This window comes from Vicugna pacos, chromosome 4, assembly GCF_048564905.1.
Source record: "Vicugna pacos chromosome 4, VicPac4, whole genome shotgun sequence".
NCBI classification, from domain to species: Eukaryota; Metazoa; Chordata; class Mammalia; order Artiodactyla; family Camelidae; genus Vicugna; species Vicugna pacos.
In genome coordinates, this window is record NC_132990.1 from 78,008,401 (window position 1) to 78,028,947 (window position 20,547).

General features: G+C 59.5%; 1 protein-coding gene across 1 annotated transcript; it reads right to left on the reverse strand.

The window, feature by feature from the left end:
• Positions 1–10,962: 10,962 nt before the first annotated feature.
• MYMK (myomaker, myoblast fusion factor) lies at positions 10,963–19,889 on the reverse strand. Its single transcript, XM_006217501.4, has 5 exons — positions 19,634–19,889; positions 15,975–16,089; positions 15,020–15,168; positions 12,322–12,438; positions 10,963–11,627 (listed from the first exon to the last, which is right to left on the reverse strand). Exons 1-5 carry the CDS (start codon positions 19,766–19,768, stop codon positions 11,478–11,480), a joined length of 666 nt encoding a protein of 221 aa, XP_006217563.1. The 5' UTR covers positions 19,769–19,889; the 3' UTR covers positions 10,963–11,477.
• Positions 19,890–20,547: the final 658 nt, after the last annotated feature.

A 20,547-nucleotide genomic window follows, 5' to 3' on the forward strand; every position in this document is an offset into this window, starting at 1 on the left:
GGCCAGCAAGCTGCCCCGCCCCCGGAGAGCACCCTGCTCAGGGAGGGGGTCTGGAGAGGAAGCGCACGTTCCTCCGGTTCGGGGCCCTGCCCTCCCCCTGCTGCTCTGTCAGGCTGGGCCCGGGGCCAGCCAGCCCCAGGGACACGCCGTCCCTTGGCCTGGCCTCTGGAGCGGGGCCCGTGCTGGGAACATCGTCTGACCCTGTGTTCCAGGCGCGGCTGTGTCCTCAGCGTGCAGCTGTGCCCAGCTGTTCCCCAAGTGACATCATCCGGAAAGCCCACCCCTCCCCAGCAGCTCGGCTGACCAAGGGACACAGGTGTTGGGGCCCTTTTGGGGACCCCCGACCCTTGGAGTAACAGGAAGAGGCCAAGCCCTGCTTGGCTTGCAGAGTGGTGGGAAGCACTGACGTCCTGAGTGCCCCGGAACGTCGGGCTGACGCTTGTCCGCAGCCCAGGCCACGGGGTGGCTTTACCTGTAGGCAAAGGTGCTTGGGTTTGTAAAGTCAGGATGGCGCCGCCTGCCAGTGGAACAGCTCATAACTCCATCATCATGACCACCAGCGTCACTGGCGGAGGGAGGCCAGCCGGCCCCGTGACCTCTGCCCTCCCTGGATCCCGAGATACTCAGCCCAGAAGCTCTCACCTGAGTCCTCTGTGGAGCATTCACTTCACCGGGGGGCGCCGCGCCTCAGATCCTTCATCTGTGAAATAAAGGCGAAAGATTTCTGCTCCTGTCAGTGCGGCCAGTTAAGAACCTACAATTCCTCCCTTAAAAGCAGCTACAAACTCTGGATAAAATAAAAGATGTCTGGGGGGTTGGGGGGAACAGCTCAGTTGTAGAGTAAATGCCTAGCGTGCATGAGGTCCTGGGTTCAATCCCCAGTACCTCCATTAACAAAAAAAATTTAAAAGTTAAACTAAAATCAAAGATGTCCATCTTGGATGCTGTCTCAGGCTGGCTAGGAAGTCCGGAACCCTCGGGCCGGGAGGAGGAACGTGAGAGAGAAACATGGCATATGGAAGCTGGCTTTGCTTTGAAGTGTGGGGGCATCAGAGACCAAACAAGGGGACTTTATTGTTTATTGTGCCAGGGAGAGCCGCAATTTTGAGGCCCACCACCCCAAGCGAGGCTCCCTGCTGGCCTGGCACAGAGTTTCAGCAGGAGTGGTGTCAGGCCTGGGGGGACCTGGGTGTTCCTCAGCTGAGGGAGTGTGGTTTCTGGCGTGTGACCACCACCGACTGGCTGGCTGAAGCGGGGGGTCACCGATTGGTTGAGACAGGTTTGAGGCTGGTTCTGGTGTTTCTTGGTTGTGATGGTCGAAGAAAAGTCTGTCTTCTCTTTTTGGATTTGGAGAGCTGAAACTCTTCTACGCTCACAGGTAAACCAGAGCATCATTGTTCTGGATCTCTTTGGGCCGAGGGACAGAAGAGGAAGCACAGAGCCTGGTCATGTCAGGGGCCCGACAGAAGACCACCTCCACCCATCCAGGGTTCCGGAGGGCCCAACCTCAGCATCCAGGTCAACTGGAAAAGCCGCCCTCCAGGTGGTGCGTCTCCTGCCTTGGGGCCGAGGAGCGGACGCACAGTGCTGTGAGGATCCGGCATCACAAGCTGGCCCCGGGTGTGTGCGCGGTCTGAACTCAGGTTCCCTAACTGCCCCCAAACCTCAAACGAGGGATGTTTTTAGTTAAAAGGATTCTCAGACTGCAAACACTTTCTAAAGGAGCCTGCCTTTATCTCAAGTCTCAGAAAATGTGCACAAGTTTCCACGGCCCGAGTAAAAATTCACCATGGACACAAGGAAACAAGGCACATGAGTAAGAGCTGACAGAAACAGTAGGTGGTAGAGTCAGATCAGCCAAAAATTCAGACTGGGAACCAGCAGATCCACAAAACAAAATGAACATGTTTTACAGGAGAAATAAAAGGGACTTGGGTACACTGGCACCGAACACACTCCTGGGATGAAAAAAACCAGAACACTTGAAATTAAAAAACAAGAATATGAAAATGAATATATGTGTGTGTATGCATGACTGGGACACTGTGCTGTACACCAGATGTCGACACGTTGTAACTGACTGTACTTCAATTTACAAAAAGGAAATTAAAAGCCGGAGGATGGTGTAAGGACAGCTTAGACAGAGCTAGAGGCATTAGTGGCCTGAAGGATAAGGCCAAAGGAATTAGGAAGATTACACTGGGAAATACGAAAAAACTGAGAGAACAGAGTGAGAAGCCAAGGATGTGGCTAACAGGAGCTGCAGGAAATGAAGAGACCTCGGGGGCAGGGGCAGCGTCCGAAGAGCATTAAGGCTGAGGCTGTTCCAGATCTAATGAAAGGCAGTCGCCCACAGATGTAAGAAGCCCAACGACCCTCAGGCGAGATGAGTGCTAGGGCTCCACACCTTGTCACTTCAGAGTGAAAACGCAGACCATCAGAGGCCAGCAGAAGGCCTGGGAGCGGATCGGAGAGGAAGCACAGCGCACCGGCCAGGACAGTTACGCGGAGAGCCTGCTCCTCAGTAGGAAAAACGGGAGCCTGGAATAGAGAAGTGACGTCGTCAAAACCGCCGAGAGCAGAAGCCTCGGAGCCGGGAAGTCAGCACCCAGGGAGAAGGGGCAAGGCGAAGGCAAGACGGAAGCCAGGAAAGTGTTCCGCAAACAGTTCGCGCCGGAGGAAGTTTTACAGGACGGATTTGGGCAGAAGGGAAGTAAGCCCAGACGGGTGGCAGGAATGTTAGAAAGGATGAGAGGGAAAGAGGCTGTTGTCTATGTGGGCAAATCAAAACGGAAGTACAGGTGAAGAGACCACGTGGGGTTTAAATGAAGCCAGTGCAAACCCACAAGTAGTAACGGCCTTCAGGTTAGGGGCGGGGCATCGGAACGAAGTGTCGAGAGTCCCTGCCATGTTCAAGAAGAAGAAAAAGAGGGGAAAAAAAAAAAGAGAAAAACCCCTACGTGTTTATAATCAGAGAACATTGTACAATTGAAACAAACCAAAAAAAATTAGTAAGCACTTTTAAAAAATTTGGAAATGTTAATGAAGCTTATTTATAAAAGTTTTTTTTTTAAAAGAAGAAAAAGTACTTAGCATAGACTTTGATCAGCAACCACTGAAAGACTAGAAACAGAGTGAGTAAATTCGAATCCACCGGGGAGGAAAAAAACCGCAAGAATCCAAAAGAAGGCAAGAAGGGGCAGAAAACGGAACGTGAAAAAGACAGAAAAGGTGATAAAAATCCGTCCAACTACGTCGGCAATTACAATGTGCAGAAACTAACAGGACGTGATAGTTAAAAACCAGCGATTTCAGGCCGGGTAAAAAGGACCAAACCCAGCTGGTATTTTTAAGAAACGCGTCTAAAACATAAAGACGCAGAAAGACAGAGAGGAAGCGTTTATGCAAATACTAAACCAGAGGATGCTGAGAGGACTGCATTCACGTCAGAAAAATACACTTTCAGGCAGAAGGAACTGTTAGAGATAGCGCTTCATTCACGGCTTAATAATAAAACATCTGATTTATTGGGAACGTGTAACGATTCCTCCTTTGGTTACTTGGTAACAAAATCTCAAGATTCGGCAGAACTACAAGGTGAAATAACAAAACCATTAGAGGGGGAGATTTTTTTGAAAAACAGGTTTAGACGTGTAATGTACACACATAAGTCCACCCATGTTAAGTTCAGGGAGCTTTTGGTAAACCTGCAATTCTGTGTCACCCTCACTACACTCGGGGGCTTTGTCACCCCACCCCGGGCCCATCTGTAGCCAAGCCGTGCTTCCCCACCCCCAGCCCCAGGCAGCCGCCAGCCTGTTTCAGCATCCCCAAGGTTCACCTCTTCTAGAAATAGGATGCTTCTCTTCATATGGAATTGGGGTTGTAGCTACGCCACTGGGTGTGCCGCGGCGTCTCAGCGCGGTTTGATCTGCGTTTCCCAGGTAACTGATGAGAAGAAACAGGGCGCGCGTCTTTTCACGGGCTCCTCGGCCGTTCATAAACCTTCGGTGAAGTGTCTGTTGAAGTCTTTTGCCCGCTTCTTCCTGAGCGGCCTTTTTGTCATTGAGTTTTGAAAATGTACTTATACGCTCTGGATGCAAGTCCTTTACCACACGTGTGTTCTGCGAACGTCCCCTCCCTGTCGCTTGTCTTTTCGATTTTCGTAATGATGTCTTTTGAAGGGCAAACATTTAAGATTTTGACGGAGTCTAGTTTATGAATTTTGGGGGATGGATTGCATGTTTGGTGGCGTAGCTCAGAATCTCTGCCTAAGCCAAGGTCGTAAGTATCTTTTCTTCTGTTTTCTGCTAGAAGCTTTCTGGGTTTTGGAGTTATTTTAGGGGTAGAGTGTGGCATAAAGGTTGCGTTTCCTCTTTTCTGGGGACGTCTGTCTGCCCCAGCTTCCTCCGTTCCAGAGGCTGTCCCTTCCTGAGTGCGAGCTCTAACACCCCTCTCAGCAGCTGACAGCAGCTACTCAGTAAGGATGTAGGAGATTGAATAACACAGCCAGCAAGCTTGCTCTGACCCACTCCTCCAGAACGTGGCCAGCAAGCAGGCTTCGCAGGCTCTCGCAGGGCAGCTGGGACCACTGACCCCCACGGGGTCCTGGGTCAGCCGTGGCCCGTTGTGAAGCACTGGCTGAACTCAGCGCCAGTCGGAAGCCAGTAAGAATGATGACAATAAAGGAGAAGGAGGAGTCCCTCACCAGAAAGTGACGTGAGCGCACATCACATGGGAACCAAAATGCCGGCGGCTGGGAGGCCCAAGAGTCAGCGTCAGACTCCTCCCTCCTCCCTGACCCACCGCCTTCCCACCTGTGCGGGGCGCTGGCCAAGAGGCTTGGGACGAGGAAGTGATCACGGGTGCGGGAGCCCCTCCAGGCTGTCAAGTCCGGCGTCGGGGTGGTGACCACCGTTCGTAGGATGCAGGCATCGCGGGGCCCAGGCGTGTGCGGGGGAATCAGCCAGCCCTTGGCGGCCTCAGAGGTGGCCTTTTGTGCGGATGTCTCTGTCCCAGCTAGAAGCCTGAGGCCAGAGTGCCCCCACTCTGCCCCTCCTCTCCCACCCCGGGGAGTCAGGCTGCTGGTCTGAGCCGGCAGCTTCCTGGAGCTGCTTATCAGCTGCTGCTTTGAGGCTGGCGGCTGCGGTGCGGGGGGCCGGACGCTCTGCCAAACACCTTCCAGATGTGACCACAGCTACCTGATAGCCTGGCTCCGGCTGGGGCCCTCGGCCAGCAGGCTCCTGTTAGCCGAGCTGTTAGGAAAACAAAACCTGGTGAATGCACGAGAGGCCCGCCTTCTCCAAGGGGAGAGCAGGGGCGATTAAGCCGGTGCGTGGTCTCAGGTCCAGGCTGGCCCGTTCCTGGCCTGCGGCCCGTGCGGCCTGGCCCTGAACTTGGGGCGGTCACCGCCGTCCACTGGCTGCCTCCTGGCTGGGGACCTCCGTCTCCCCAGCTGGAGGGGCTCCCTTGAGGACTGGCTTGGACCTGTCATCCTGTTTCTCCACAACGCACGTGGTGGGGCTCTGGGCCAAGCCGCTGCTCACGGCCACACGACAGCACGGCGCCTTTTTGCTGGTGCGATGGAGGGTCCCGTGCGCCTCTGCAGGCCTTCCTGAGCCGGGCAGGTGGTCTGCGGTGGGGGGCCCAGGGGGAGGTGCCGTGACCGCCATCGTCCCATTGGACGGCCCAGCGGACTAAGCAGGCTCCCTGCTTCTAGAGGTGTTGGGAGCTGAAGTCACTCAAGGTCACATGGCCCCTGGGGAGTGGGCACTCCAGAGCCCGTCCCTTTCCTGGCACATGGGCTCAACCACCCTCTCCAGGTGGATGGGTCAGCAAGGGTCAAGGCCAAAGCCTCTGAGGTCACTAACTAGCCATCTACCAAGTGTGGGCCCTTCCAGGAGCCGCCAGCCTGCCCTCAACAAGACAGACATGGAAAAACCCTCCCATTCATTCCTTTACACACGTGCTGAGTGAGCTCGGGGAGCAGGGTGCCGAGTGGGGCGCTCCGGCTGGCGCTGTGCTTCCAGACTTCAAAGGGTCTCAGACGCCTCCCGACCTCTCTGGGCATCAAGCTGGCGTGCGTGGTCCCTGCTGCCCTCTGGGCCAGCCTGTCCTCACCTCCCGCCTCCCCACCCCACCCCCGACAAAGGACACAGGAATGCGAGAGGCCAAGGAGACTGGGGGTGGCCTGCACTCCTGCTGCTTTACAAAACCAGTTCAGAAGCTTTGGACAATTACCTTGACGCCCTCTCCCCAAATGCAGACACGCTTCCCGGAGCCTGAGAGGAGGCCAGGGGAGCAGGCCAGGGTCTGCCAGCTCTGTTGAGGCCACCGCCTGGCCCCTTTCAGGCCACCCTCTCCTCCTTCGTCTCCCTCCCTCTGCCCTCGCCAGGCTCCCTGCTGCCTCCTTCTGGACAGCAGCCTCTGGTCTCTCCCAACTGCCTGCCTTCTCTGGGCAGTGGGACCCGACTCCCTAAAGTCCCTCCACAACAGCGACAGCCTTTTAGACCCTCGGGACGCAGCCCACCCACTCACCTAGCCCTGCGCACAGCCGTCCCAGCCCTTAAGCCCCTGCAGTACCCGCAGGGACCCTATTTGATCTTCCACCCTCTCTCTGGACCACTGACCCCCATCCCTCATTCCTCAGCCCTGTCTCTGCTGCCCTCCCTAGACTGTGCGGACTGAGGGTCTGCTGGTTGCAGGTGAACCCGAGGGGCCAGGGAAAGCTGTGTGGCTCCCGGTGGCCACTTGGGAAGGTGGTGGTGCTTCATCTGAGCCCAGTGCGGCCAGCTGCTTCCTCCGTCTTTGAACCTTGAACTTGCCGGGCTGGACTCTCTCCATCTTGTCCTGGCGCATACACCAGCGACGGAAGCAGGGGCAGCCCCGGGGACAGCACCTGCCTCTCCATGGGGTCAGCACTGATTTTCTCGCTGCTGTCAGGAAGGGTGCAGGAGGTCGGGGAGAGAGGGTCAGGGCACAGGAGACAGTCAAACTGGAATTGTGAAGCCATCCCAGGTGAGGCCCAAGAGCCAGGTATCTGCACACTTACGTGGTTCAGTCCACTTGGCTTTTCTAGTTTCAGTCTCCAGCCTGCCTCTTCCAGGCAGCCTGCCTTGCTTAACTCCTGAATCCATAATAAACACTTGGTTTGAAGCATTTTGTTTTCTTGTCAGATGGGGGTGTTTGGCGGGGTGAATGTCCCCTGATGGTAAGGACCCCTCTACTACATCCTGGCTTGCCTGTGACCATTGCTAATGAAAGTAACAATGACGCCATTTAAAACATACTCTGCTAAGCACTTTGCATTCAATTATCTCATTTAATCTTGGCAAAACCCGCGTGAAGTGGGCATTATTACAAATGGAGAAACCGAAGCAGAGAAGACTAGGCAATGGCCGCAGAGGGGAAAAGAGCGCCGGGCGGCACGGCCCGCAGGCCTGCCTCCTCCCCTCTATGCCTGACCGCCACCACCAGCCCGGCCCCCTGCCTCCTCTCTGCCCTCTTCACTCTCCCAAGACCTTGCCAGTCCGGCCAGCCTCTGATTTAGTTCACCCTAACAAGCCCGAGGGGCTGGCGGGAGAGGCTGCCACTCCCAGTCACAGGTGGGGACACCAGGGGCAGAGGCTGGAACAGCCAGGCCCCCAGGACACGGAACCGCGAGGGGGTGGCCAGGACAGCAGCCAAGGCCCTAGGTGCCACATGCCCTGTGTCGCTCGCTGCTAACCCTGTTACTCCAGTTAACCAGCGAGCCGGGTTTTACACCCTGGGGCTTACTGCCGACTCTGCAGAATCAGTCTTGCCCACATACCTGGCCCTCCTCCCTCAGCTCCTCCCGCCAAGACCCTGCGGCTGAGCCCCGGGTGAATTCCTGCAGCAGCGCTGGGCACCCAGCGCTTCCCCAGCTAGAATCGCAGCTCCGGAGCGGGACAGGGATGGAGCAGATGGGGAGCTGTAAAGCCTTTTTTAAAGGGGCAATAAAAGTTTTGGGTTTCAGATGGTCTTGCTGGGGAAGAGAATAACAGAGACAGGAAATTTCAGTAGCAGACACGACAAAGGCCACAGCACGCAGACGGCCCTCAGACGAAAACACCTCCGCTTGTGCAAACAGAGGGCGTCCTGGCGGGGGCCCAAGCCTTCCCCGCGCCATGCCAACCTCGCCCCAGCTCCGGGGAGGCGGAGGGGCCGCTACAATAGACTGTTTTGTCTACGTTGTTGTAAATGTTTATAATAATTCTCCTTTCGGGCCGCCGGAGGTGTGCGGCGCCCTGCCCCCCACGCCCCCTCCCCGACCGGGCTCTGGGTGCGCACGCGCAGGGAGGGGGCGTGCGCCTGGGCCCAGGGCACATCTGCTGCTTCTGCTCCTTGCTCTGTAGGCTCTGGGAGGCTGCTGTGGGGTCGCGCGCGTGCCCATCCACCCCCACCCCACCAGAGCCGCAGCCAGAACGGGGCGGTGCAGCCCTCTGCCTGTGCCACTCAGCTTAACCCCGGATTTCCAAACCCACGTGTCGGGGGCGCTCCCCAGCCTTTTGGTTCCTATAGATGCACTGCCCACCCCTCTCCCCCACCCCCCGCCGACCCGGGTAGCTGCCAGCCTCAGGGGCTAGATGCCCCATGAAATACAGGACGCTGGGTTACGTTTAAATTTCAGAGGAATAGGGAGTCAGTTTTTAGTATGTCTCCTGCAAATATGGGAAAAATTTTAAAACTGGGAAAAATAACTGTCTGTTGTTTATCCGGAATTCAAATGTAACCTCGCATCCTGTATTTTATCGCAACCCTACAGGTGTGGCTATTTGTATTTAAATTAATGAAACTGAACTGACGTTTAATGACTCAGCTCCTCCTCCGTTGCACCAGCCCCATTTCAAATGCTCGGGGGCCTGTGGGCAAGTGGCTGGCCGCCGTCGGGGTGGGGAGCATCTCTCCCATTGACGCAAGCGCTGGGTGCAGTGCTGTTCTAGGACTTCTGGTACCATCTAGGACTATGTTTTCGGATGCTCACTCAAGGAAATTTCAAGACTCAGGGACCCGTAGTCCCCCATTAGGGCTGTGGGGGACGGGGAGTCCAGTCTGGAGCCTGAAGTGGCCCGCGATGGCCTCAGAGTCTCTTCCCGGCACCAGGTGCCTGATTCTCAGATTCCAGGGACGTGAAGACCCCAGGGCTCCGTGACACTGGGGCTCAGAGGTGTTCGACTCTGAAGGCGATGCCAGTGGTGCTTGTCAGGCGGTTCTGGGTGGCTTCCTTCCCTTCTGTTCCCCTTTCTGGGCAGTCCCCTCCTGGCCCTTGGGAGGAACCCCCAGGATGTCAGAGTGGGCCTCTGAGCCAGAGGAAGATGCCTCTGGGATGACTGGCAAGACCCCGGGCTCAGCCACAAACTCAGTGGCCAATGTCCAAGGGATGAGGGCCAGCTGCCAATACCGCTGGCCCTCAGTGTCCTCATCTGCAAAGTGGACTCAGGCCCCACACCCGGGATCCTCTGAGGGGTCTCCGTGGGGGCCGACCCTGGTCAGAAGGGGTGCAGTCGGGCCTGGAGCCCGAGAGGCAGACGGGGCTGAGGGCTGGAGCGCGCCTCCTAATTGTCCATGACTTACAGACTTGGCTGGGCTCCCAGACAGCCTCATAAATCAGCGCGGCCACAGTGAGCAGCCTGTTAGCGCAGCCCCTCCGCGCTTGGCAGGCCCCTTGCCTCCTCCCTGCTTGGGAGCACCCCGCAGCCTCCAATTTTCCATGTGCTGCTGCAGAGCTGGGAGCTGGGGTGTGCTCGCGGGGGAGGGAGGGGGTTGGGAGGGAGGTGCTAGGGTGGAGGCGGAGGGTTGGGGGAGGGAGGCGACCGGTGGAGGCCAGCCACCTTGCAGATGTCATGTTCTACCCCTGCGTGGCCCCCGGAGCCTGCCCCTTGCCTTACTGCCTGGTGCTCCTCTGGGGAGACAGAAGGCAGGACCAGAGGGGAGAGCCTGGTTCCAGGACGTCTGTCTCTTCATGTGTCCCTGCGCCCGTGTGTGTACGTGTGTGTGCTTGCATCCCTCAACTTAGACCTGCCCCCCCTCCTCCGGGGCCCAGATCCGGCTGGTGGAGGGGCCCCTCCGTGTCCCGTGCCATCTGCTCTCCCGTGGGGACATCTCTGGGTGGAGGGCCCTGAAGACGTGGGGCCTCGGCTTCTGCCCCACTCCGAGGGCCTGGCGATGACCCTCAGTGCAGGTGTCAAGGACCTCGTGGCCGCTCTGTTTTAACCGGCTATGGGGACAGAAAAGGGCTGAGCCAGGGCAAGATGGCGAGTGTCCAGGCCCCCAAGACGTGGGACCACTGGGCAGCCAGGGAAGCTGATAGATGGGGGCCTGGCCAAGGGGTCCGCCTTGTCCCCAGCCTGGGTGCTTGCACCACCTCTCTCCCGGCCCTCGAGGCATGGATGAGGTGACTTTAGGACAAATAACGCGCCGCCCGACTGGGTGGGTGCAGCTGGGGGTAACTACACCGTCTGGAAACACAAACAGGCCGCAGACAGGTGTAGGTAACTTCCTGCCTGACAGATGTGCCCGGGTCATTCAGGAGGCTGGGGAGGCTCAGGTCTGTGAGGTGATGTCTGGGAGGCCCGCCCCCGCCCCCTCACCCCCAGGGCCAGTGCAGACAGGCTCTGAGTGGGAGCAGGCGGACTGCCGCCACACAGCCGCGAGCCCAGCCCCGTGAGGCCGGCCCGGGGGCCTGGCGGCCACTACTCCGGGTCCCTGTACCCAGGCCCACCTTCCCACGCTGGGCAGCTGCGGGCAGGGTGGGCCCTCAAAGGCCCTGAGTGCACTCCAACCGTGGGCACGGGTCAGCTGCAGAGCACGGTGGCTGGCCTGGTGTGGGGACCGGGGGACAGCAGCTGGGCCCAGCTCCACACTCCCCAGCTCTGGGCCTTGAACGCGTCATTTACCCTGACTTGTTTGAAGAATTAGATGAAATGACGAATGTGAGAGTTTGGGCACGCAGTGAATGGAAATGGTTTGATTCAGGGACCTGGCTGGATGGACAGCCAAGGGGCAGGCAGGCCTGGGCCGGGGACAGAGCAGCCCTGCTGGCCCTGGCCCGCTCAGAGCCTGAGGGCAGAGGTCAGGAGAGGCGATACCAGTTTCCAAGAGGAAAGAGATGGTGTGGGAGCATGGGGACCATGGGGCAGGCGGAGCCACAGCTGGGCTACAGCCACGGGGAAGGGGAGCTGGGGAGGACAGACGCTGGCTGCAGGCGGCTGCAGGCGCCCTCGTCGGTCCTGACCTTGGCCCACCAGAGAAAGTTCTTTTCTTTCCAGAGGGCACCTAGCACCCAGGAGAAACCTAATAAGTGTGTTTTCAAGAAGCACTCAGCAAGGTGCTTCCCAAGTCCCTGGCACCTCTCAGGCTCTGAGAAGAGGTGCTTCCCGAGGTCAGGAAGGATGGAGAACTCTCGCTGGGCCTGGGCCGGGGCAGGGCTGGGGCCTGGAGCTGGGGGTGGCGCACAGTCAGATGCAAGCACTGCAGAGGGTGGAGCAGTCCAGCCTGGCGGGGGCCCCTGCGCTCCCAGCCTTCTTGTTGACCTTGGGCAGCAGCAGGACGAAGGACATGGCCAGGGCGCAGTGGTAGAAGCTGTGGACGTAAGTGTACTCCCAGTCCTGCGGGAGCAGAGAGGACCGGTCTGCCGCCCCCGCCCTCCCCAAAGCCCATCTCTCCGACTGCCCCGCCCCGCCCTCAGCCCTTCAGCCCCGTCTCCAGCGCAGACCTGGCGTGACGGGGCACCTGCCACGCACCACAGGCTCCTCCCGACCCCCTCACTTGTCCTCGAGAGCCTGCCAAGTGCCCTGCTCCAAGAAGCCTTCCTTCACCATCCAGCCCATGGGGGTCTGCCCCCCACCAAACCCCTAGAGCACCGAAAGTCAGCGCCAAGTCCCCGGGCCTTTGACGGCACGGCTGGGGCTCCTCCCTCCCCATCCCTCTCCTCTCCCCCCACCCCCTCCCTTCCTCCATTCCTCTCTCCTTTTCTCCTTCCCTCTCTCCCCCATTCTTCCCCCACTAACATTTCTCCTCCCTCTCCCCCCACCTCCAGGTGTGGCTCCAGCCGCAGCCCCCTTCTGGGCTGTGCCCCTCATCTCACAGGCAAGCTCTGCGTCCCCTAGCCCCGCACAGGCAGTGATGCTGGGCGGTGGGGGGCCCTGGGGACGGACCGCACCCTGACTGGAGGGGCACGGCCGGGGAGGGGAGGTGTCAGTGGGAGGGCGCGGCCCGGCCCGGTCAGCCCCCGGCCCAGCAAGCTGTGCTGACGGGCCCTGTGGATGGACGGGCTGCTCCCCCCGCCCCCCGCCAGGGTACCTGGAAGAAGAAGCGTAGCAGCAGGGCCAGCGCCCCGAAGCAGAGGCCCGGGCCGACCTGCTGGGCGTACACGCTCTTGTCGGGGTACAGGCGCCTCTTCTCCTTCATCTGCTGCAGCTGCGGGGAGGGGGCCAGAGGGGCGCTCTCAGGCCACAGCCTCGGGAACGGCCACCCTGGGCCGGCTCGGGCGTTGGTCCTGGGCACCCACGTCCGGGCGGCCTCAGGTGGGAGGTGGGGCTCAGGGAGACCGCCTGCCGTGTCCGGCCCTATGGCCGCAGGGCCCGAGGAAGCCGGCGCCTGGCTGGGCGGGCCGGGAAGCCCTTGGGCCATCTGGCCCCACAACGACCTCCTGCCCCATCTGCCTCTTGGGGTGAAACAAGGCCATCCTTGCCCGTGTCCAGCCAGAGGGCCCCGAGGGGCCCAGACCCGTGGTTATCTACAGCACCGGGGTGCTGGAGGTGTGGGACCGGCCCGGCGTGGCCACGGGGGCCGCGGGGTGGTCCCTGTCTGAGTGGATGGACCCAGCATCGCACTCACTAGACACACCGCACCCGCACATGGAACCTGCCATTCCCCAGGGGCTAAGCTTAGAGCAAGGCTCAAGGAGGTATTTAAAAACACCGGTTCACATACTCTAAAAAGACGAAGTAAATGTGGGTCCATATCCCCCAAACCCGGACCTTTGGGGCCAACGTGTTTCAGAAAGCAGAATGCTTTGGGTTTCAGCAACAGGTGAACGGCCACACACTCTGTGGATGGTGGACGCCGCCGGCGGGCAGGGCTGCTCCCACCGACGGCACCGCCCACCCGCCCACCCAGCGGATCACACAGAGACCCTGAGGAGCTTTGTGCTGGGCCAGGGCCGCCTTGCCAGCGAGTGAATTCTGAATCGGCACCTGCAGTGGCACAGGCGGGGTGTGGGCCCAGCCAGAGAGTGTGGCTCCCCGGGTGCAGGCGGCTGAGGCCCGGAAGCCCTCCTGCAGCCAATCCCGCGCCTTCGCCTTGGGACGAAGAGCACCTGCCCCAGGCGGCGCGCTGGCCCGGCCCGGCCCGCGGCCACCTCCACCCGGCCCTCTCTGCGCTTCCTCTCCCTGAGAGCGGCTGCTCCCCGCCGGGGCTCGAGAAGGACGAGCCTCCAGGAGAAAAGTCTGCCCTCCTTCCAGGAAACAAGTGCCCTTGAAAACCCCAAATAAACTCCACGCTAAATGGTCTAGAAAACGCCATTTGAGCCCCAGATGGAGGGAGCCTGGCAGCCCTCTCGGCTCCTGCGGTGCTTTGTGGGGACTCCGGTGAGCGCCTGCTATCCTGGCTAACTGGGAGCCAGCCGGGATTCAGACCCCGGCCAAGGAGGAGCCGCCCCCCAGGGCAGAGCAAGCAGCCTTGGTCCCGCTTCCCGCCAGGGAGCCAGCGAATTACCAGCCCGGAGAGCTCTCCGTGTTTACGCGTTCCGGAATGTTAATGAACGTGGCCCTTCCCGCCCGACAAGTCAGAGCCCAGCACACTTCCTCTCCCCTCACAGGGGCTCCGCGGCCTCGGGGTCAGCCCAGGGCCGGCCGCGAGTCCCCAGGATGCAGGGACAGAGAGGCCCCTTCCCTTCTGCTGCGGAGCCGAGTCGGAGCTTGTCCTTGCGCTTGTCCTGCCGTGACCTCGTGACTTCGCTGAGCTCCCTGGGCCTTGCTGCTCTTGGGTGGGGGTAATCATGTTTATTTATTTATTTATGCTTTTTTTAAATGGAGTTACTGGGGGTTGAACCCAAGACCTCATGCCTGTTATGCTCTCTGCCCTGAGTCTCGCTGCCTTTACTAACCAAACGGCAAAAGAACCCCCCTGTTCCCTGCGTATAGAGAGGAGTGGGGTGTGCCTGGCAAGCACCACCACCAGGCCTTTGTTTTCCCTCCCAAGGCTGTGCGGTGGGTTGGTGGACACCTCTGCTCCCTGAGAACTGCCCTCTTGCTTTCCAGGTCCATGGTCCCCACAAGGCTCAGTTCCCTCCCTGCTCTGGGGGCCCAGGAAACGCCCCGGGCCCCCCCTGCAGTAGCATCTGTCTTTCACTTGGGCTAGTCTGAGTGGGTTTTGGTCCTTCCCGCCAGGAGGGCCTGGGGACCAGGTGTGACGGGCTGGTGGGGACCAGGCCCCTGGGCGCCCAGTGCAGTGTTGAAAGTCCAGCTCAGGAGCTGCCTCCACGCTCCTGTTGACCTCACACTACATCCTCCCTCCACATTTGAACCAATTTCAAGGCTCATCCCTTCCAGGACGTCTTCCTGGGTTAACCCAGGCCACTTCCAACTGATGCTGCATCTCTAAACCAATCATTCTGTTTGATGACAGGAATAATAAAGAACAGCTCCTTTTTGTCGAGCACATTAGGAGCCAGGTTCTGTGCCCGTCCTTAAGATGCGTCATTTCAGTTAATCTTTGAACCAACCCTATGAGGTAGGTACTGGACAGTAACACCCACTCTACAGATATGGAAACTGAGGCAGAGGGGTTAAGTAACTTGGGTCAGGCCCAGAGCGAGTGAGCACAGACATAACACGAACCAGCTCTGCGTGGCCGGGGCAGCCAGCGATCACTTTCTGTGTGTGAGCCGAGCCCCCACGTCCAGCCTGCCAACGTGGGGAGGAGGCAGACAGAGACCCCAGGGGAAAGAGGCGCCGTCGAGGGGGCGCGCCGACCGGGAGGCTCACACGGCACGCACCCACTTGGCCGCGATGATGAGGACAGCCGCGCCGATGGGGCCCGAGTACACCCCGTAGCCCCAGCGGTCGTGGTAGGTCCGCACGGCGATGGTCAGGACTCCCAGCATCACGAAGGTTGACCGTTTGGGCTCGTCGAAGTCGGCCAGCGCTGCCGGGGAGACAACGGGGTGAAGTGAGGGGCCTCCCGCGCCCTCCTGGCCGCTGCTTCCCGGGGAGGCCCCCCTTAGGGGCCAGGGGTGGCGTCCCCTCAGCCAGGGAGAACCCATGGCCCAGCCTGGTCCCTTGGAGGTCGAGATGGAGCCGGATTTAGGGGACAAGCAGGCCGCTGCCCTAACACACAGATCAGCACGTGGGTGACCAGAGCGAATCGATCCCAGGGGACCAGTGGGACAAAAACACACGGACCATGGCCAAGCTGCGAGAAGGACCTGGGTCCTTCACGGAGCCTGCGCCAGGAGCAGGGCCCCCGTGTGGTGGGGACCGTGTGTCCTGACAGCACGAATCCAGTGAGTGAAAGAAGCTGCCGAGCAACGTGCCTGTGACTCATCCTATCTTCAGAAAACCCGAGCTGAGAATTGTGTGCGTGCCTGTGTGCGTGAGCCCCGAGAACAGCCCGGGGGACAGACCCTGAACAGCGAGCAGTGGCTCCCCAGGGGGAGGGGAGACAGGCAGGGGACTTCCCTTTTTTCCCCTCTATGCCTCTGCTCAATCTGTCAAAATAAACCTTTACTAAATGCACAGTTTTAGAAGGTTATGATAGATGAGAATCAAGGCACGTAAGTACTGGAGGTAGTCGTTCAGAGATTAAGCACCGCTCTGAACCCCAGGTAAGGAAAGGGGTTCTCAGAGAAGAGGGGCAGGGGCGGGCAGTCAATGGGGCTCGGCTGAGCGGATGGTGGGCGGCAGGGAAGCGGATTCCGTGTGCAGGGCTGGGCTCCCGGGGCAGCCACTCACCCATCAGCGAGACCCACATGCTCAGGGCCGTCCCATAGACACTGAAGTACTCCAGGACGTCGAGGCGCAGGAAGCAGAGAATGGACAGGCCGGGCCCGTTGCAGGCGTGGTAGAGCTGCCAGGAAACACAGATGGTCGATCGGCGGTGGGGGTGGGGGGGTCAGAGCAGTGGAGCCCGGGGCCAGGCCTGGGCTCCGAGCCACAGCCCCGTGAGCCAGGCCACTCTCTGGCTGCAGGACCTCAGGCGAGTCACTAAATGCCTCCGTGCCTCTGTTTCCCCATCTGAAAATGGGTGCACTGTAGACCCCCTCCCCCCGTAGGGTCCTGTGGTTGAAGCCTGCCGAGCTGGGAGCCCTACAACACCCTTCCTTAACACCCGGGTTTGCAGAGGCCACAGCCTTTCCCCGTGGGTGCCAGTCTGCTCTGCGGAGGCCTGTAGGTCCTTGCTTCTCTCCCATGAGTTACCCCCTGATGACCGGACGTCTGATGCCCTGGGGGGCTTGTAAAGGCTTGGGTGCTAAGCAGGCCTTGCGAGGTGCTCCCCCAGCGGGTCTGGGCTGGGGGCGGAGACCTGCTTTTTTCAGAGGCTCTTGCACTGATGCCGATGCCGCCGGAGTGACGCAGAGTTTCTTCTCCTGCACACACTGCTTTGAGAACCACCGGCCTGCAGCTCTCAGTTTCTGTTTCTCTAAACTGAGGGAAGATGGCGGAGACCTCTGCAGGTGTCAAAGGTGGCGGCGTTCTCATTTTGCCCCTCCCCACCCCCGGCTCCTACGGTTCTCTCCTTGATAACTTGTGTCATAACGAATTTTAAAGCAAATGCCTGTATTTTCAAGGCAGCCAGCTTATTTCTTACAGAAGACGACTCTTCCCTTTCGCTTACACATTTCATCACTGTAAGTAATATTTAATTGCATGATGTAATTATTTTGACAAGTTCAAGGGCATAAGCAAGCGCGGGGACCAGCACAGTCGGCTCTTGGTTAGCCCAGCTTGGCAGGATGGGGAGGCGTGCAGCAGAGCAGCCGATATTTGGAGGTGCCAGGGACATTATGGGCAGTGGGAACCGGAAGCCCTGGGTCACCTGGTGAGTCGAGCAAGTTGGGGTCGATTTAGAGCTTCTACTGGTTACAGCTTTACATGAGCTAAAGCTAAAGAGCACCTAGGAGGCATTAATAGAGGTATAGTGTCTAGAATAGGGTAGGAGATTCTGCTGCTCCTCTCTGGCCAGACCCACCTAGAGAACTATATCGAGCTTTGGATGCTACACCCTTTGAAGGGGCACACTGGCAAAGAAGAGCTTAGAAGAGAGGAACCAGGTGGTGGTGGATGTGACTAGCTCAGGAAGGAGAAGCTTCAGGTAGGGTGTGATCAAGGTGCTCAAATCTCTGGGCTAGAGGAGGGAAGAGGACCCTTGCTCCCCATGGCTCTGGCAGGCAGAGCCAGGCCCTATGAGGCACACGGATCTTCTTCTGCCCTCCTGCTCCTTTCAGAATTACATCTCCCCCTGAGCCCCACAATATAGTGTCTCTGTCCCTGTGCCTCTCCTGTGTAGCACAGGTCATGTTGTGTGATTACAGATTTAATCGCTGCAGGATTCTGGACACTTTCTGGGCCCTGTCCCCCATCTGGCTCATCCCTGCCATGACCACAGCTCCTAGCGTGGAGCTGTTTCACAGTCTGTGTAAGTAAGTGTTTGCCTGTGTATGCAGGGACAAGGAGGCAGGGTTTGGAGTGGTTTGAAGGAGAGCTGGCCCAGGAGGGACCTCTCCCGCCGGGCCCTCGGTTCCCCTCTGCTGAACAGGTGGGGTAGGTTAAGATTCAGGGAGCAGCACGGGCTTCTGTGCCAGCGAGGCCTTCCTCCCTCTTCTGATCATCGCAGAGGGCAGAGGGGGCGGTGCTGGCGGGGGTGGCATGGGGCTGGGGGCCCGGCAGGAGACAGCGCAGCCTCTGGCAGCTGAGCCAGCAGGCCCTGGCCGTGTGAGCGCAGACTAGCAGCTGACTGCCCTGGGGGTGGGGAGTCCTGTCAGAGGAGGGCGAGAGCACCCGCTCCGCAGCGGGGGCCAGGGGACTCCATGTGACCAAGCACACAGCACGGGGCCCAGCACAGGAACAACTGTCGCCGGGTGGTCCTGGTGGGACACAGAAGCTCCGTGTGGGAGGCCGAGCCGGCCACAGTGTTGCTGGGGCTCTGGAGGAAGGGGCAGAGTGTGTCTCTGAGGCCTGAGGACACTTGTCACAGGAGGCAGCTGCCCCTGCCGCTCTGGCTGGGCGGGGCAGGGCTGGGTGGGCCTCTGAGGCCAGCCACCCGGGCAGCTGTGGGGCCAGCTCAGCCCCGGCAGGGAGGGCTGGCCTGGCGGTCACTGTGGTTTCCTGGGCTGGGTCTACCACGGGCTTGGAGGACAGGACCCCGGTCCCTCTCCTCGGCCCTAAGGCCCTTGTACCTGCAGAGAATCCCCTGTCCGTTCTAGCCCTGGTTTCTCACCTGCCAAGCAGACCCCCTGGACCTCACCCGCACAGGGGTCCTGGGAGGAGCAGATCTAAGCCTTGAATGAGCTGGGAAGTCCTGCTGCGGGGAGGGGCTGCCTGCGGTGAGGAGGGCCCGTGACCTTTCGTAAGTCTGGCGCTGCCCCGTGGAGCCCGGGAATGCTCGCCTACCCCACACGTGCTTCTCCCGGGAGCTGGGTTTAATGAAGGCTAGGCCTTAGAGGGGCCCCTCTGGGAGTGCAGCGACGAGGGTGGGTGGGAGGAGACTCGGGGGAACAGAGACAGGGAGGTAGGAAGGCACTAAGACACTGAGAGATAATGGATGGTTGGATGGTTGATCCGACAGGTGGCTAATGATTAATCAGATGTAAAAGTGATGGATTAGACAGATAGTACATAGGTAGGTAGACAGACAGACGGAGAGAAGCTCGAAGAATGGATAGAGCCAGAGAGACACATGGAGGGTGAGGGGACGAGAGCTAGAGAGGAAGAGACCAAGACACTTAGAAAGAGAGTGAATTCCATGGGGATATAGCTCCAGAAATCAAGAGAAAACCCGACCCAGACTGAGAAAAAGAAAAAACAGACACAGAACCAGGAAGAGAAACACAGAGGGAAAGAGACCCACAGGGAGATGGGGGTGGGGACAGACAGGGGAGCCGAGAGACAGGCTCGCAGACATATAAATAGAAAGGGAAAGGAGGGTCCGGAGAGAGACGTGGGCCCCAGAAGGAGCGAAGCCGACGTGAGCAGGCCCTCCTGAATGGGGGCCAGCGCCGCCGGAGTCCTGGAAGCAGAGTCACCTTGCAGGCCCCTCCGCCCCGCTAGCCCCGGCCCGGCCCAGGAGGTGGGGGGAGGGGCAGCTGGGGCCAGGAGCAGGCTGGGGTGGTCGGCCAGCGGCAAGGAAAGGGGAAACTTGGAGGGGCTCGTCCCGGACTGACGGTCCCTGGCCCGTTGTGGGCTTGGTCTCACTCACACCAGTCCCAGCACAGGCGGGGAAACAGGTCCGGGGAGGCAAAGGGGGTCCCCCAACCCTCCCTCCTGGTCCTTGGGCTCTTTTTTTCACCTCCCAATCACTTTTCTTCGTCACCAAATACAGCAAAGTGATGGAAAGACGGTCCCGTCCTCCGTCTCCGCTGCGGGTGGTACTCTCCCCAGGTTCCCGGACTTACCGCCACAAAAAACATGGTGAAGAGGTAGACCATGGCCTCCATGTGGAACCGCCTTTTGGCAGCGACACTGACAGCGGGGAGGAGGGCCAGGCTGCTCAGGGTGGGCAGGAGCAGTTTGGCCACGAGCGTCCCCATGGGCTGGGGAGGAAGGGACGGGTTGGGGAGGAAAGGTGGGTGCAGGCCTCCCGGGTCCCCAGAGCTGGGAACAGAAAGGGAGAAGGCCTGCTCCTTCCAGTCGGGGCTCCGATGGCAGCTGTGGTTCAAATGCCCTGGAGGGAGGCAGGGATATGGGAACACATGTCGAGCAGCACGTGGAGAGGGCCCAACAGCTGATGCCCCACGTGACCGGCACTTGTCTCTGGGTTTTTTTTGGACTGGCTAGAGTTGTTGATTCAAGGAAACCATAGTTCTTTTCTAGGAGGCAGCAACTTAGGAGAACAGTCACTGTCCCCAGTTCAGCTACTACCCACCCTGGCCCTCTCCCCAGGGCGCCTGGGAGCCCAGAAGAGGGTGGATTTTGCTGCTTGAGTCACGTGTCCACAGGGGCCCAGAGGTGAGAGAACCCAGAGATCAGCTGATTCTAACCACTCAAAGGACCTTGTAGATAAGTTTCACAATTTACCGGCTCACAACGTGCTTCGCGCTCGCCCACCCCTGCCCCAGACAGGTCTCCTTGGTGACTGAACTAATGAAACTAACGTTCTTTCCTACTTGGTTGCAGAGTTTCAGAGCTGAAGTACGCAGACCAGGACCACCTCTACTGGCGCTCCCGACGCGAGGCTGATGCGACTCCGCTAGGCATTCCTTGGCCTTCGGGGAGTAGCCTTCCTTGTTGAGGAGGTCTTGGGGGGCCGGCCGGCGGGGCGCCCCGTCACCCCCCGCGGAGGGATGATGGGAGGGTGGGAGCCACCCAG